General features: G+C 39.8%; 1 protein-coding gene across 2 annotated transcripts; it reads right to left on the reverse strand.

Moving 5' to 3' along the window:
- Positions 1-2,800: 2,800 nt before the first annotated feature.
- On the reverse strand, positions 2,801-16,176 carry LOC123828367 (zinc finger protein 709-like). Of its 2 annotated transcripts, XM_045853262.1 has the most exons (5): positions 16,003-16,176; positions 13,088-13,319; positions 6,769-6,895; positions 6,505-6,565; positions 2,801-6,118 (listed from the first exon to the last, which is right to left on the reverse strand). In XM_045853262.1, the coding sequence occupies exons 3-5, from the start codon at positions 6,800-6,802 to the stop codon at positions 4,564-4,566; spliced, it is 1,650 nt and encodes a 549-aa protein (XP_045709218.1). In that variant the 5' UTR covers positions 6,803-6,895; positions 13,088-13,319; positions 16,003-16,176; the 3' UTR covers positions 2,801-4,563. The 2 variants fall into 2 exon arrangements, with proteins under 2 accessions (XP_045709218.1, XP_045709217.1); XM_045853261.1 differs by lacking the exon at positions 13,088-13,319.
- Between the last annotated feature and the right edge of the window lie 316 nt (positions 16,177-16,492).

The following is a 16,492-nucleotide window of genomic DNA, read 5'->3' on the forward strand; positions in this document are numbered from 1 at the left end:
TCCCAGGATATGAAAGCAAGTGTTACTTGTGTGTGTGTGTGTGTGTGTGTGTGTGTGTGTGTGTGTACTTTCACAAATGTATGGCGATGCCACCATCAAACGATGGAAAGTATGCCTTCAGCCCAGGATAGCACCCTTGTGGTGCTGATCTGAACAAAACCCTTTCACATGGTTTTATTTAACTCTAAAAATATGAAAAAGATGTAATTGCCTTTGCTCTTTAATAGAACTTGAAACTGTTACCTGTATTTTCCAGCCTTGTAGAAAATGTGCTGGGAGTCCGAGTATACAAAAATGAATCCTGTAAATAGCAAAATGGGCTGTGGGGCTGTGTGGATCATTGAAATAAAGGTCTTCCAGACACTCCTGCAAGAAAAAAAGCATTAAACATTTCCCATTTTGCCTGGGCCGGTGTGGCTTAGTTGGTTGGGCATCGTCCCACAAAACAAAAGGTCGCTGGTTGGATTCCTGGTCAGGGCACACGTTGGGTTGCAGGCTGGTCTCCAGTTGGCACACACGCAAGAGGAAAAAGACTGATCATTTTCTCACACCTCAATGTTTCTCTCCCTCTATCTCCCTTCCCCTCTCTCTAAAAGTAGATAAAATCTTAAAAAATTTTCCTCATCTCTCCTATTATACTCAATTTTAATATTACTCAAAATGAGGGTGTCTCTCTGAAAGACACCCTGGTAGTTCCTTGGATAACTGCCTTTACATATCCCCATCGCTTTATGGCGTATCCACTGGGGAATCACAGCAGACCCGCGCACATGCCAACCTATGCATACACTCGGGATGGGCCAGAACACACAGATGAACATGACTCTGCAGCTGGGACTCCATGCACTAATGGTGTACACAAGGTGTCAGTGTGTACAGAAGCAACATGGAAATGCAAATGCTGTTAACATTTTAATTTTTAAAGATAAATGAAAACTGTCTTAAATTACATCGTCAAACACAGAAAGATACCACAAATATCTGTGGCCAAAATCAAGTTCCAGAGAGCAATGTCCAAGCTCATGACCACATGCTAATACACAAAATCTGTGATGACAGAAATGAAGATAGGCCATGGCTACATCTTCATCTTTATGGGAAATCATGATTGTTAATCAAGGAAATCAGAAATTCCATGTTGTGCCCTCCGTTTACTTCCGTGTCCAAGCACTTCCTGAAAAAGTGGTTAAGATGTATTACACGTGCAAATGCACGTTACCAATAATTGGTATCCTCACTCACAGAGGCTCTGACCCTCATAGAAAGGAAATGTACACACTCTACCCTCCCTATTATGTCACATCATTTTTTACTTTCCTTCAAAGACCATATTCCCATCTGATAAACTAAAGCTTTACCATTTGTTATCCATTCTTTTCCCCAAAACCAATAAGCACCAGGACTGCAAGAACATGTATGTCTCATGTCACTACGTCCAAATCCTAAGGGCTTTGACTGTTTGTGCTGAATCGGGCACGACAGCTCGAAAGTGCAGCACAGTGAGGGATGGCGGTACTAACAGCAAGAGCACAGCCTCTGCGCAAGAGAGGCCTGATGAGACCAGTGGTCCTGTCTTTCTCCCTTGCCAGGTTTGTGTTCTCTCACAGCTTACCTACACTTAGAGGCCTCAGTTGAGTCATAAAGGTAAATTAAAAACATTATGTAATACACTAGAAAGTGAATACTTTACCTGAAGTGCTTATGGTAAATGGTACGATATACCGTGGGAAACACATCAGTGTTTAGCTAACAAGTACTAAAGGCACAGCTGTTTTGGAGGACTGGGAGCTGGCCTGCCATCTCAGTAAGGCCAAGTCTTACCCTATTGAAGAAAGAAATGCCACATACTTCCTTCTTCAAAGGTAGCCAGTGACCATGATGGACCAGGGCAAAAATAAGTGTAATTTGTAACCATGTCAAAAAAATGGTAAAAGTGACAATTTTTAAAAAGATTTTATTTTTGGAGAGAAGGTAAGGGAGGTAGAAGGAAATGGAGAGAAACATTGATGTGGGAGAGAAACATTGATCTGCTGCCTCCCGTACCCCCCCACCCCAACCAGAGACTGAGCCCACAGGCCAGGCCTGTGCCCTGACTGAGACAACCGGCAACCTTCACTTTGTGGGATGATGCCCAAACCACCGAGCTACCCACACCAGTCAGAACAAAAGTGACAATTTTAAATCATAAAAATAACCAACATTTCTCTCTTCTTACTAATATGACTAGGGCTTCTTACAAATTAAGCTTAGCACCACTACCATGTTTTGCCTTCTAGGTGGTAAGGTTCATGATTACCATTAACATAATGACTTTATCTCCTCAACTCTTCACAGCATTCAATATACAAAACTGTCCTGGTGCCTTGAAGAGCCATCAAGCGGTCTATCACAGGCCACATCCTGTCAAAGGCCTGCACAGCCTTTTATGCTGCACCCCACAGTAGAGCCACCGTGTGGCTTGTTATCATTGGAATTCATTGCACTCCATCTTCAACTACAGGCACCGTTCTGCTCCACCTGCAGGTCACTGGCACCAAAAACCCATGACTTAAGGTTTCAGTATTAAGAGTGAATGAAAATTAGTGTCACAATAAAAACTGCAACTATCAAAAAATAAAACAAAATATGCCTGAGGAAAATTTGCCTGTATTTGAAAATAGATGATAAAACTGACTAATAATATATAATGATTAATTGCAGAAAATTACAAAATTTACTTGGAAATCCCTAATTATAATGAGACATTTTAACATATCCTTTCAGGAAATGAAGAACAAAACATTTACTAGCACATGGCTGAGAAAAGTTAGTATTTTTATTAAAAACCTACAGAAGTGTTCATTTAACAAAAAGTGCACATAGTTTTGGTCACATACAATCAAACATAACTGAAAACACACTGAGGGATTACACGCAGCTACAAGGAAGAGGAAACACGCACAGCCTCCCCACAGGAGGGAGGTGCTGGATCTCACATGGAGGGGCGGGTCGAGGCAGCCACTGCACACGCAGCAGAGGCGGCAACACTGTAAACGTCATGGTGAGTCAGGAAAGTCCACTGGACAGCACTGTTCATAGCATAAGGTGTTTCCTATACGGATTAGATCTTACAGACAGGAGTAGGAAGTCTGACTCAGTTTTCTGGTGGACATAAGAGGGCTTACAGAAAAATCCAAACTGAGGGATCTTTGAAGTGGATGTTCTGAAGATATCGGTAGAAAGCTACACCTCTCAGAAAATGGATATCGGACAGTTGGTGAAGGTTTTGATGATAGTCTTGATCAACAATCAAAGAATCCAAAAAAATGGGCTGGAAGATGGAGTCCTTGAAGCGCCTATGTACCTATCTGTCCAAATGGTGGCTCTAAAATCTGACTAATGCCCTTTTTTGTCTTGCTTTCCAAATTTAATGCAAGTGAGGCTATTAATGAATTCTAACATAAAACCATAAAGGAGATGGATTCTGGAAAACCAAGTTCCTAACATTACCTACACTTCCAACCTAAGATTTTGTTGCCCTATTACAGATCCCTCTTCTTAAATCAAAGTGAATTCACCAAACAACAGTCAGAAGGAAAAACAAAAAGCAAAGGAAAAATGTAAAAAGAATATTCACACGAGAATTTAATAAAATTGCCATATTTAAAATTTATTCTAAATATTCATCAGTATAAAAATGGAAAAAAAAACCCTCTTATACCCATCACCCTCAAAAAGGAGCTTTGTCAGAGGAAAAGGCAGAATACAAAGGGGACCCCAAAAACCTGGAATTTTTTTATAAAAAATTGTGTACTTATTCTGATGTTTAAACTCCAGTCACCTTCAAAGTCCTCTCCATTGACGCAATACACCTTTTGAGATCTTTTTTCCACTGCTCAAAACAGTTTTTGAATTAGTTGATTTTGATGCCTTTTAGAGCTGCCATTTTTTTTTCACCTCTTCCACATCAGCAAACGTTTCCCTTTGAGGACTTTCTTCATCCAGGGAAACAAACAAAAAAAAGTCACCAGGGGTAAGATTGGGTGAATAAGGAGGATGGGCCATGGGAGTCATGCCATATTTGGTTAAAAACTGCTGAACAGTGTGGTGTGGGTGAGTGTAAGCTTCAGTGAATTTATATATATAAAGAGAGAGATAGAGAAATAAGCTAGGAATATAAAGGGTTGGTACAAGGCCACTAAGAAAATCGAACTACTAAACTTCTTTTTAAAATGACCCCTTAACACAGAACAATGAAACATTATTAAAAAAAGTAACCTAAATGCGTATAAGAAACACATTTTAAATCCTATGGATTTAACAGGTTTCAAAATGGAGAAAAATATTAAACGTTTTAAGAAAAAAGCACTATTAATTTTATGTACTTATTGTTGAAAGACAACTCTCAGAATTATCTCACCTGAATATTCATTTCTGAAGGTAATTAGTAGAAATCCAAGGTCCAGTAATGCACTTTAAGAGGTTTAATAAAAACAATGTATTTACAACTTCAAAAAGAACTTTTTCATGTTGAAAGTTTGCTGGATTAATTTCTGTTAAGCATTCTCATTTTCCTTATATGTTTTATTTCTCCTCCATGGGAGTTTTCACATGTAAGGATGAGGGCCAATTCAAGTCTTTGCCAAGCTGTTTACATTCAAGAGGTTTTATCCAGTGATCCCTTTCATGTGTTTGAAAGGAACGGGAAAAACTGAAGCCTCTCCCACAGTCTACACTTGTATATGGTTTCTCTCCAGTGTGCATTGTCAGGTGTCTTCGGAAGTTTGTGTGATAACTGAAGGCTTTTCCACACTGCTTACATTCATAGGGTTTCTCTCCGGTGTGAGTTCTTTCATGGATTAGAAGGTAACTGAGATACCTGAACGCTTTACTACATATTTTACACACATAGGGTTTCTCTCCAGTGTGAGTTCTTTCGTGTGTTCGAAGATAACTGGGACATCTAAATGTTTTACTACATATTTTACATTCGTAGGGTTTCTCTGTAGTGTGAGTTCTTTCATGTATTTGAAGATAACTAGGATACCTGAATGTCTTACTACATGTTTTACATTCATAGGGTTTCTCTCCTGTGTGATTTCTTTCATGTATTTGAAGATAACTAGGGCATCTAAATGCTTTACTACATATTTTACATTCATAGGGTTTCTCTGCAGTGTGAGTTCTTTCATGTCTTCGAAGATCACTGAGACACCTGAATGCTTTAATACATATTTTACATTGATAGGGTTTCTCTCCAGTGTGACTTCTTTCATGTGTTTGAAGACTTTGATAACATCTGAAGGCTTTTCCACATTCCTTACATTCATAGGGTTTCTCTCCAGTATGAGTTCTTTTATGTTTTCGAAGGTAACTGAGACAGCTGAATGCTTTACTACATATTTTACATTCATAGGGTTTCTCTTCAGTGTGAGTTCTTTCATGTACTTGAAGATAACTGGGATACCTGAATGCTTTATGACATATTTTACATTCATAGGGTTTTTCTACAATGTGAGTTCTTTCATGCTTTCGAAGATAACTGACACAACTAAATGCTTTACTACATTTTTTACATTCATGGGGTTTCTCTCCAGTGTGATTTCGTTTATGTGTTTGAAAACTTTGATAATATTTGAAGGCTTTTCTACATTCCTTACATTCATAGGGTTTCTGTACACTGTGAGTTACTTCATGCATTCGAAGAGAACTAGAAGTACTGAAGGCTTTCCCACACTGTTTACAATCATAGGGTTGCTCTCCATCATGCGTTCTTTCATGTAATCGAAGTGAACTTGAACAACTGAAGACTTTTCCACATTCCTTACATTTATAGGTTCTCTCTCTATTGTGATTTCTTTCATGTTGTTTGAAGCACTGCAGATAACTAAATGCTTTCTCACACACCTTGCATTTATATGGCTTCTTTCCATATTTCAGATGCTCATATTGTTCAGAGTGACATCTAATGAGTCTATCAAGAGATGAATGATACACAAAGGCTTCTCCACATGAACTGAGCTCATATAATTTTGCTCCAGTAGGTTTCTTCTTCAGACTGAAATTTGAAATAAGGTTGAAGTTTTCTTCACATTGACTGTCCTCTTTACTTTCACAGAGTTTCTCTACCATATGACTTCTATAAAAATCAAGAAGCATATTATTAGTGATTCCTTATTAATGATTTTATATTCATCATATTTACTATGATTGGTAGGAAAAGTGTAAGTATTCTGTCTTGTCTAAATTGTCTGAAATTAAATGTACTGAATGCTTCCCAGGAAGACTTCACCCATGCTATTATCAAACTGTGATATTCATACACGGGGTTTATTAATACTGTTTCCAAGTGAACAAGTTTGCAAACACTGAACATGTATGTTACATTTTAAGAAAGCATTTTTAGTAAAAATTTTCTAAGAAAGACATGTTAAGCAGGGTTTATTAATTTTGTTTGTTTTTTAAAAAAGTTTCATATCAAATGAGAATTCTCACATGAGATACTATTTCTATTGTGCAGCTCACCTTAGTTTTTTCCCCTGCTTTTTGTATTGATCTTCAATGTCAGGATCTTTCCATCTCCCCCCTAAAATTCAGAAGCAGAAAAATGATTCCAAAGCATTAGAATTATGAAAAAAATTATTAGCTTCTAGATCTATGATGAGCTATTACCACACCCAGTTTATTTACCAGTGTCCACCCTTCCCACATTCCACAACATGGAACAATGTCGGTGAACAAGAAACACATGTTTTCTGTTGAAAATTGAAGGAATGTCCTCATCCTTACCTATGGAGGCCAGGTTCCTAAAGGTTTCCCTCATCACATCTCTGTAGAGCTTCTTCTGTGCAGGCTGCAGTAAGGCCCACTCCTCCAGACTGAAGTTCACAGCCACATCCTCAAAAGCTACTGAATCCTGAAACATCCCAAATACATGTAGAGTAGGATGTGTGAGACTGACAGGATTGGATGCCTTGACTCCATTTATAGGAAGGTTATGTATGATCCTCTCGTCTCCAAACCTCTCATCTATGACATGATCATCAAAAACTTATTCTCTGTTCACAGTTTTTCTCATAAATTTAATACCATCATTAACACGTGGAAATTACACATTTTTACTGGAATCACTTTACATCTTATGTATCTTCAGTGTCATGGTTCTGAGCATGTAGGAAAATAACTGAAATGATATACAGATAAAAAACATATAGCTCTGGCTGGTGTGGCTCAGTAGATTGAGTACTGGCCTGTGAACCGAAAGATCTCCAGTTCAATTCCCAGGCAGGGCACATGCCTGGGATGTGGGCCAGGTCCCCAGTTGGGGCATGTGAGAAGAAACTGACTGATGTATCTCTCACACATTGTGTTTCTCTTCCTCTCTTTCTCCCTCCCTTTCCCTCTCTCTACAAATAAATAAAGAAAATATTTTTAAAAATGTATCTTTTTAAGACCATCAATTCCTCATGAAAAAAATTTTTCATTTTCTTCCTTATTACCCACCATTTACAGCCCTCCAGGAGGCAGAGGGTAAAATCTGTATTAAGTTTTAATGAATAAAATATAGTGAAGAATTGGAAGCTTTTCTTCTCACCCCATCACCAAACACGTGGGTCCACGGGACTCATAGAAATCAACTTTGAACAAAGCCAGCTGACAATGGTCATCCTAAAATTCTCCAGGCCTTTACCAGTAATTAGGCAATATGCCCCAAATATGCTTGTGGAGACTGATCACTTTTAACTTGTGTTTTATTTATCACAGACTGAGTTCTTTCTTTCTCTCTCTGTCCAATTTAATGAAATTGGAAAGTTATTTAGAACTTACAGTTCAGACACAAGGAAGAAGGCATGACAAGACTACAAAATCCCAGTACTCATGTGCTCAGGGCTACTTCCAGCCAAATTTGAGAACACACAGTGAGATAACAGGCCGGGAAAGCTCTTTACCATCAAACTATAATTGGGTACCTGGGCCTTGTTGACCTTGCAGAACAAGTTAAGAGCTGCAAGGAAGTTCAAGGAAGTCCACATGGGTGGTTGGTGAGTTAGCTTACAATTATAGACCTCGTAAAGGATGCACTAGTGCTTTCCTCCAAAAAACCAACAAAATTTTCATTCTCCAATTTCACGAGGAAGTGTTTACCAACAAGTCACTCTAGAAAATTTGTCACTAGTATATCTACTATGAAATGTTAAAAAATTCATGATAAACATGGAGGATTAAAAAAGGAATAAGGACAAAACATCTTTTATTTCTTATCATGTAACACATGGTAACACATGGTACTTTATTTAAAATAATATTAGCAATAATGTAATAGTAATATTAGTAAAAATGCTTATGGGTAATTGAAATCAACGACAGCAGTGTGACAAAGGACAGTGATGGGACAAGTGGAAATAGTGCAGTTTGAGGCACTTGCACAACCAGCAAAGTGGTACAGTGTGACTTGACAGAGCACGAGGGTTAGTTATAAGTGTGTACTCAAAACTCAAAGACAACAAATTAAAAAGTTCTTTTAATGTGTGACTGATATGCTGTGAAAGAAATTAAAAATTAGGTAAAATGCTTAATTAAAGCCAAAGAAGGCAGAAAAAAGATGGAAGACAAACAGAAACAAAGGACTAGGCACCAAATAGAAAATAGTAAAAGGTTTGGTAAATACTAATCCAACCGTAACAATAATCACTTTAATCATCAATGATCTCAACATAATTGAAAGATACAGTAGTTAATGTCAGATTTTTTAAAAATCACATTTATATACTGTCTACAAGAAATCCACTTTTAGCCCTGGCTGGCGTAGCTCAGTGGATTGAGCACGGACTGCAAACCAAAGTGTTGCAGGTTCGATTCCCAGTCAGGGTACATGCTTGGGTTGCAGGCCATGACCCCCAGCAACCGCACATTGATGTTTCTCTCTCTCTCTCTCTTTCTCCCTCCATTCCCTCTCTAAAAATAAATAAATAAAATCTTAAAAAAAAAAAGAAATCCACTTTTAATTTTTTCTTAAAGATAGATTGGGAACAGAATGTCACTTTATTTTTTCACATATTAACAATCTTTTTTTTAATGTTTACTGCAGCTAGGCACCATGGTGAGTGTTTACCTGATCTCACTTAACCCTGAAAATTTACATAGGACATGCAATTGTGTAATTCTTCCCATTTTAAAGAAACCCAGCTGCAGAGTCCATTTGGCTAAGGTTACCCCACAGATGGTATAGGAGACAAAATTTGGGCCTAGGTCTTCTGTGTCCAGTGCTGTACTTGCTCCTCCTAGCCCAGCCATCCTCAAGATGTTTTTAGAAGAAGCACCAAAGAACATCCTATTCCAGTGTCCCCATGATGGAGAGCATGGCATCACGGACAGAGGGAAGGGCCATCGGAGAGGGGGGTCAACAGACTTCCTCCTTTCTCTGTGGCTTTGCAGCCCAGTCACAGTCCCCTGCCCCCAACATTCCCTGGTTCCTCTACTCTGTGACATCACAGATGGCCTCCTCCGTGCTCTGTCAGCTGCATGAGTGAGGCTCAAATGTTAGATCTGAGAGCAGGAGGGAGTGGTTGTCTTGTTTCTAAAGGGAAACTGTCTCCATCATTCCTGGACACCTTTTGCTTTGCTCCAAGGTAAGTTCACTTTAACTTACCTTGACCCTACTGTTTTTCTCTCTGGGTCCCAGTCTCTCTACCTGTGTTGAAAGACCCTTCAAGGGCTCCTCCAGCTCCAGAAGAAGCATTCCTGTCTGACCTTGTTGATACTTTTGGTTCTGGTTCAAGTCCAGTGGAGTCACTGGAGACCTGAAGTTCACAGCCAGTAAGGGACAACCCAGGGCCCCTTTCCTTGGCTTCTGCTTCCATCTAGAGGAGGGCACTGGCAGTGCAAGAAGCCCACCGCCACCCTCCTTAGCCAGCATCAACTCTCCATGTTTGTCAACATAGGCATTCGTTTATTGAGCCTTTCCATTGTGCCAGAAAGCTGTGCTAAGCACTTTCCATCATTATGTAATCCTCACAATCACCTTCTAGGGTAGACCCTATTACTACTATTCCCATTTTACAAATTGGAAAACTGAGGTTCAAGGAAGTAAATTCTAAATTTACTTAATAGTAAAGTAAATATGTAGTATTTACTTTGTTATAGTTAATATGTAATAGATCTTTAAGAATTATACCCCAAAGAATATATAAGTACTACACAGCTCTCCCTAAGAACCTTTGCATTTCTTGAAGAGGGTTCAAAAGTCTTTGCTATAAACACTCAGAGGAGAAAGTGGTCTCCTTCCCACTTTTTCTCATGAAAAGGAAATCCACTTTAAATATAAAGCTGTAGATAGATAAAAAGTAAAAAGTGGAGGAAAATAAACCACACCAACAGTAATTAAAGGAGAGCTCTCATAGGTATGTAAATTAAAGACAATGAAGATTTCAAACCAAAGAAAACTGAGAAGTAAAGAGGGGCATCTCAGAATGATGAAGGGGTCCCTTCACCAAGAAGGCACAATAATTCCTTACATGTATGTACATGACAACACAGGTGCAAAACACAAAAGGCAAGAGCTAGTAAAACACAAGGAGAAATATTGTCTTCATCTACTCCTGTGGCTGGAGACTTTAACACCGCCTCATCATGAATTATAAATTCCAGTACAGAGAAAATCAGGAAGGACTGAGTGGAACTGGGCAGCTCTATAAAACAACTGGATTTAGTTGTAATCTGTGGAATACTTCACACAACAATAGCAGAATACACACTCACCCAAGACATCCTGGGACATAAAACATACCTTAAAAATTTGAAAGAACAAAAACCATACAAAATATGCTCTTAGGCCACAGAGAAATTAATCTAGAAATCAGTAACAGGAAGAAAGTGGAAGAACTAACAGCAAGAGATAACAACTCCTGGAATAATGAGAGAGCACAACAAGGATCAAGGATACACAAGTCAATTGCTTTCCTATGGACTTCACAGCTATACTCAATTGATCTTGACAAAGGAGGAAAGATGATTCATTGGAAAAAGAAAGTATTTTAAATAAATAATGCTGGAAATAATGGATATCCCCATACAAACACACTCACAGAACAAATGTAGAAACAAGCCTTATACCTTTCACAATAATTAACTCAAAACACACCAGAGATCTACATGTGAAATGCAAAAGTAATCAACTCCTACATAACATATGAGATCTTGATGCAAATAAAAGAACAATGAGGTATCGCTGCACATTTATTAAATGGCTGAAATTCAAAATACAAATACTTAGAATACCAGATATTGGTCGAATTGATGGAATTGAAGGTGCAGGTAATCCTCCTTTACTGCTGGTGGGAATAAAAGTGGGCATATCTACATTGGAGATGGGAACTTCCATTAAAAACGAAAGCAGTTACATTCCTTGGAATAGACCTAAATGAACTGAAACCTTATGTTCACACAAAAACCTGTACATGAATATGTGTAGGCCCTTTATCTACAATTGGCATGAATTAGAGTAAGCCGGACATCTTTCATGAGGCAGACAATCAGTGGCAAATCCATGCAATGAAATACTGTTCAATGATAAAAAATGATGTATTAAGATAGGAAAATACATGAAGAAACCTTAAAAGTGCATTGCTAAGTGACAAGGCTATGCACTGTATGACTGTGAGAATGACACGGTCTGGAAAAGATGAAACTATGAATCAATAAACGAAGTCTCTGGGTTTGAAGGATTTAAGGGCTGGAAAGAGAAATGAATAAATAGGTGAAGCAGAGAAGACTTCTGGAAAGTAAAACTACAGTATATGACATAAAAATAATGGATACACGTGGTTGTACATTTGCCCAAACCCGATAGATCCCATAACAGAGTCAAGCTCACATAAACTGTGAAATTTACTGCATCAGTATTGGTTCTGTAATTGTAACAAATGTACCACAGTCATACAAGATTTTTTAAAAAATAGTGCAAACAGTGTGGATACACAGGGGTTATGAACTCTCTGTGCCCTCTGATCAAGTTTTCTGTAAACCTAAAATGGCTTTTAAAAAAACTGAAGTCTGTCAAACACTAGAAAAAGAAAAATGACAGACTCATTACAATTCATTCCAGCAAGTGACTGATAATTTAAACAGGCCATGTATCATTAACTTATCTTTTCTACATAAGAAAGCACTCCATCATTTAACCCTACTAAATGACATAAAAATGCAGACCAAAGTTGAATGAGCTGATGGATATAAGCTCCCAGTCCAAGAATCTGTTTAAAATTCCAGCATTTGCCCTGGCCAGTGTGGCTCAGGTTGTTGGAGTGTTGCCCTGTAAACCTAAAGGTGCCAGTTCAATTCCTGGTCAGGACACATGCCTAGGTTGTGGGTTTGATCCTTGGTTGGGGTGCATACAGGAGACAACCAATTAATGTTTCTCTGCTTTTTCCCCTCTCTTTCCTTACCCTTCTTCTCTCTCTAAAAGCAATGATAAAAATGTCCTTGGGTGATAATTTTTAAAAATTCAGATATTTAATAGTAACATAAAAATCCCATTTGTATAAAAAGTAAAATAAATAAAAGGCAGACCATAAATTTATAAATCTCTAACTAAAAGGACAAAAAGCATCATGACAGTTTTCTCTCTACTATATTTCACAGTGAGAATATTTTCAGGAATGAGTAAGATATTTTTTAAAAGATTTCATTTATTTTTAGACAGAGGGGAAGGGAAGGAGAAAGAGGGAGAGATACATCAGTGTGTGGGTTACCTCCTGCTGGGGACTTGGCCCACAACCCAGGCATATGCCCCAACTGGGAATTGAACTGGTGACCCTCTGGTTTGCAGGCCAGCACTCAATCCACTGAGCCACACCAGCCAGGGCTAGGAATGAGTAAGATATAATGCATTACAGGTTTGCAAATAAGCTCTGAAATGGGCTAGGAATTACATATATTTATATAACCTCTGATATGTTTCTTCATATTATAAATATGAAGAATATTTATAATATTCTTGAAATAAATATATAAATATATTCTTGAATAATATAAATAATATAAATATATTCTGAAAATAAGTATTCAATTGTTTTTTTCCCTCACTTCCATAAAATAGGAGTTCATTTACCTTAGGAATAGTATAGCCTTTTTCATGTCAAAGTTCTCTAGGTGCAAAAGGTGCTATCAGGAAGGCTGTGGTAAAATTCCTTAAGCTGAACCTCTGATGTTAGGTGTGCTTGGGGGAATGCAGAGGGGAGTCTGGGTCTTTGCTGGAGCACGGAGAGGCAGAGAGAGCTGCAGCAGACGACTGGTGGAAGAGCTGCCTGGTCAATAGGATGTTAGCTTCCATCAGGGTGGATCTGTGGGAAATGGAAGCACTCCCAGGCTCTCAGAAATATCATGGAAGTGAAATTAAATAAAGCTATTTGACTGTCTGTCGACAATACTGGTTGAGTATTAGAGTGAAGAGTGTTAAATAAAAATTCAACTGAGTAAAAAAACAAAAACAAAAGCAAAAAACCTCTCAAGCCTGATTCAGTTTAAGATCCTGACTCAAATGAACCCCCAATTCATTTTTTTAAAAATTTTCTTTGCCCTGGATGGTGTGGCTCAGTGGATTGAGTGCTGGCCTGTGAACCAAAGGGTCGCTGGTTTGATTCCCAGTCAGGGCATATGCCTGGTTTGCCAGCCAGGTCCCCAGTGGGGGGCGAGTGAGAGGCAATGACACATTGATGTTCCTCTCCCCTTCCTTCTCCTTCCTTTAAAAATAAATAAAATGTAAAAAAATTTTTTTTCTTAAACTCCTCAATTCATAAACACTTTGTCCATGAGATAGAAGATCTGATCTTCACAGAATTTCTCACTGTGCAAAAATCACTCTGACTGTACCTATACTGTAGATGCAAAACTCAAACATAAGATCTAAAAATGTCTAGGCCTAAGGAGACCACAATTACAACCAACAAAAGGGTATCATCCCCCTCCCCCATGTGCACGTGGGCCCCAACTTTCCAGGGCTGCAGCTTCTCAGTGCACAGGCTCCTTCGTGGTGGGTGTGACCAGGTAAAACACCACCAGGGGATGCTCCCTAGGTGGAACCACTGCACCTTCAAGTACTTCTCTTTTGTAAAAAAATAATAATAAATGGAACATCAAAATGGAGCTGCCATCCCAGAGGAACTGCCTTGTATGTCTTATGCCTCAGACCTTGGGGTGTCAAAACAAGGCAAAATAACCTTTTGACTGGACCTAAAGCATCATGTGTCCCAAAGACCTGTTTGCAAGGACTGATGACGACCTTACTGAAAGTTTAAAACACTATGTTATGCCATGTTGACCAATAGAAGTACCTTCCTTCTATTGATGTAATTGTTCCCCTTCCTTTTCTCATAAATACCTCTTGCCTTTATCTCCTAAGTGGAGCATTATTTGGGCTTGTGTCTGTATCACTGCTTCCCAAGTAGCTATTCTTATTAATCTCAAATAAATGCCTTTTGCCACTCATTTTGAAAGACGTTTTGTTTGTTTGTTTTCTAGGTGAGCACTTCACAGGCTCAAAGGAACCTTGGCTTGAGTCACTGACCACAAACCTCTGCTTCACACTGGATTTACTTTAGACAACATTGATATTTTAAATGACACAAACCTAGAGTTTGAACAATCCATCAAAATTACTTAAACCAAGTATTTATGCAGAGAGGAAGGAAGAAAATTGTAAAGGTCTTTAGTAGTTCAGCTAGAACAACTTAAATCTCTCTATATATATTTTAAAAAGGTGCCAGTTAATTGTATTTCCTGTGAAACTTAACTACACATGCTCAGGGACAGTGAAAAAAGAATTACATTAAAATAAAAAGTAATACTGGAATATTTTATTTTTCCTTAATTCATGTCTTTCATACCTGTTTGGAACTACTTTATATTGTTTCAAGCTCTGTTGATTAAATACATTTTACCTAAATAAGTTAATAAATGTTTTCAAGTGATAAACCCAGGTAGGGGCGGTGCTGACAGGAGAGAACACCCAGGAAAGTTTCCAAAGAGGAACCTCCACCCAAAGGACTTCCGAAGGATGTCTGCGCCCAGGGAAGCTCCTGGGGGAGAGGAACCAGGATTTCATACAAATGTCTTCCAGGTGGTTCTTGTTTAGTTTCCTCCCATGCAAAATATCTACAAATATATATTTTTAAAAATTTCATTTACTTATTTTTAGAGAGAGGGGAAGGGAGGGAGAAAGAGAGGGGTAGAAACATTAATATAAGAAACACCTAACAATTGCCTCTCCAACACTCCCCTACCGGAGACTGAACACGCAACCCAGGCACGTGCCCTGACCGGGAATCCAACTGGCGATCTTTCGCTTTGCGGGAGGACGCCCAAACAACTGAGTCACGCCGGCTAGGGAAAAAATAGAAATCTTTTAAAAAGCATTACAAATCTCTGAGGGAGAAAGATAAGCAATTGGAATGTTGGGTTTGTTTGAAATGCACCCCATTGAACAAATAGTTGATAAGAGAGAGGAAGTTGGCTTAGGGGATGGCTGCAGGAACTGGAAATTCAGGGACTTATTGCCACCCCTAGGAGAAATGGGGTGGGAATAGGGTTATGGATTTTAGACTCTGCTTCCCAAACATTTGGAAAACTCAGGAGAAAGAGCCCCCCCGGGAAGGGACAAGGGACTGGGGACCCTACAGACCTCAGCTGCTCCCCCACACGAGCCCCAGAGCCCGAGTCACGACTGTCCCCGGATCACGCTCCCGGTAGTCAGCGCACCACCTGGGGAGACGCGGGGCCGCGGACGCACTGCTGCCTAGAGAGGATCCGAAGTCAACGTCGCCGCGCAGTGACGGGACTGGATGCCCGGGATCCGGGCTGCCGGTCCAGCACCCTCGCTGAGAGCCGGAGGGGACCGAAGTCCAAGCGGCGCCCCGAGCACAGGCGGAGTCCAGGGGCGGACTCCGGACTTTACCGGGGGGAAGCCGGGACTCCGCCATAGCAGGTTCCTACCAGCCCGTCTTCCCCGGCTCAGAGCAGCACACTCACCATTTCTGTTTCCTGGGTGTCCCTGAGTCCTTCCTACGACCCTCGCGTTCAGTGCAGATCAAAATGCGACAGAAGCTGTGACAGAGCCACTAGTGACCGTTAAGGGGAGGCGACACCGGACTCAGAGCAGAGCTGGATCTGTCCACGCTAGAGCTAAACATGTCCACGCCAGAGCTAAACATAACCCCACCCACCTGCCTCAGCGGCGCCTCTAATTGGACAGTTCCTAAGGCCGCTCCCTCTTGTGCCCGAGTGACAGTTTGCGGGGAGGACCCCGACCTTCTGAAACCACTTTAGCCTGTGTTCAGTACCCGACCTACCATAAACAGATCTTTTCTAGTCCTGGGGCTTTCGTATTGTTTCTCCCCAGCTCTTTGCGAAGGCGAGAGCACAGTTGTCCACAGGGAATCCTGATTTGGTTTTCAGATACAGCAAGTTAGTACAGGGAAGAGGGTGATCCAAGCCAGGTCACACTGGAACAAGAGGGTCT

This window comes from Phyllostomus hastatus, unplaced genomic scaffold (assembly GCF_019186645.2).
Source record: "Phyllostomus hastatus isolate PE091 unplaced genomic scaffold, TTU_PhHast_1.1 phas_contig_98, whole genome shotgun sequence".
NCBI classification, from domain to species: domain Eukaryota; kingdom Metazoa; phylum Chordata; class Mammalia; order Chiroptera; family Phyllostomidae; genus Phyllostomus; species Phyllostomus hastatus.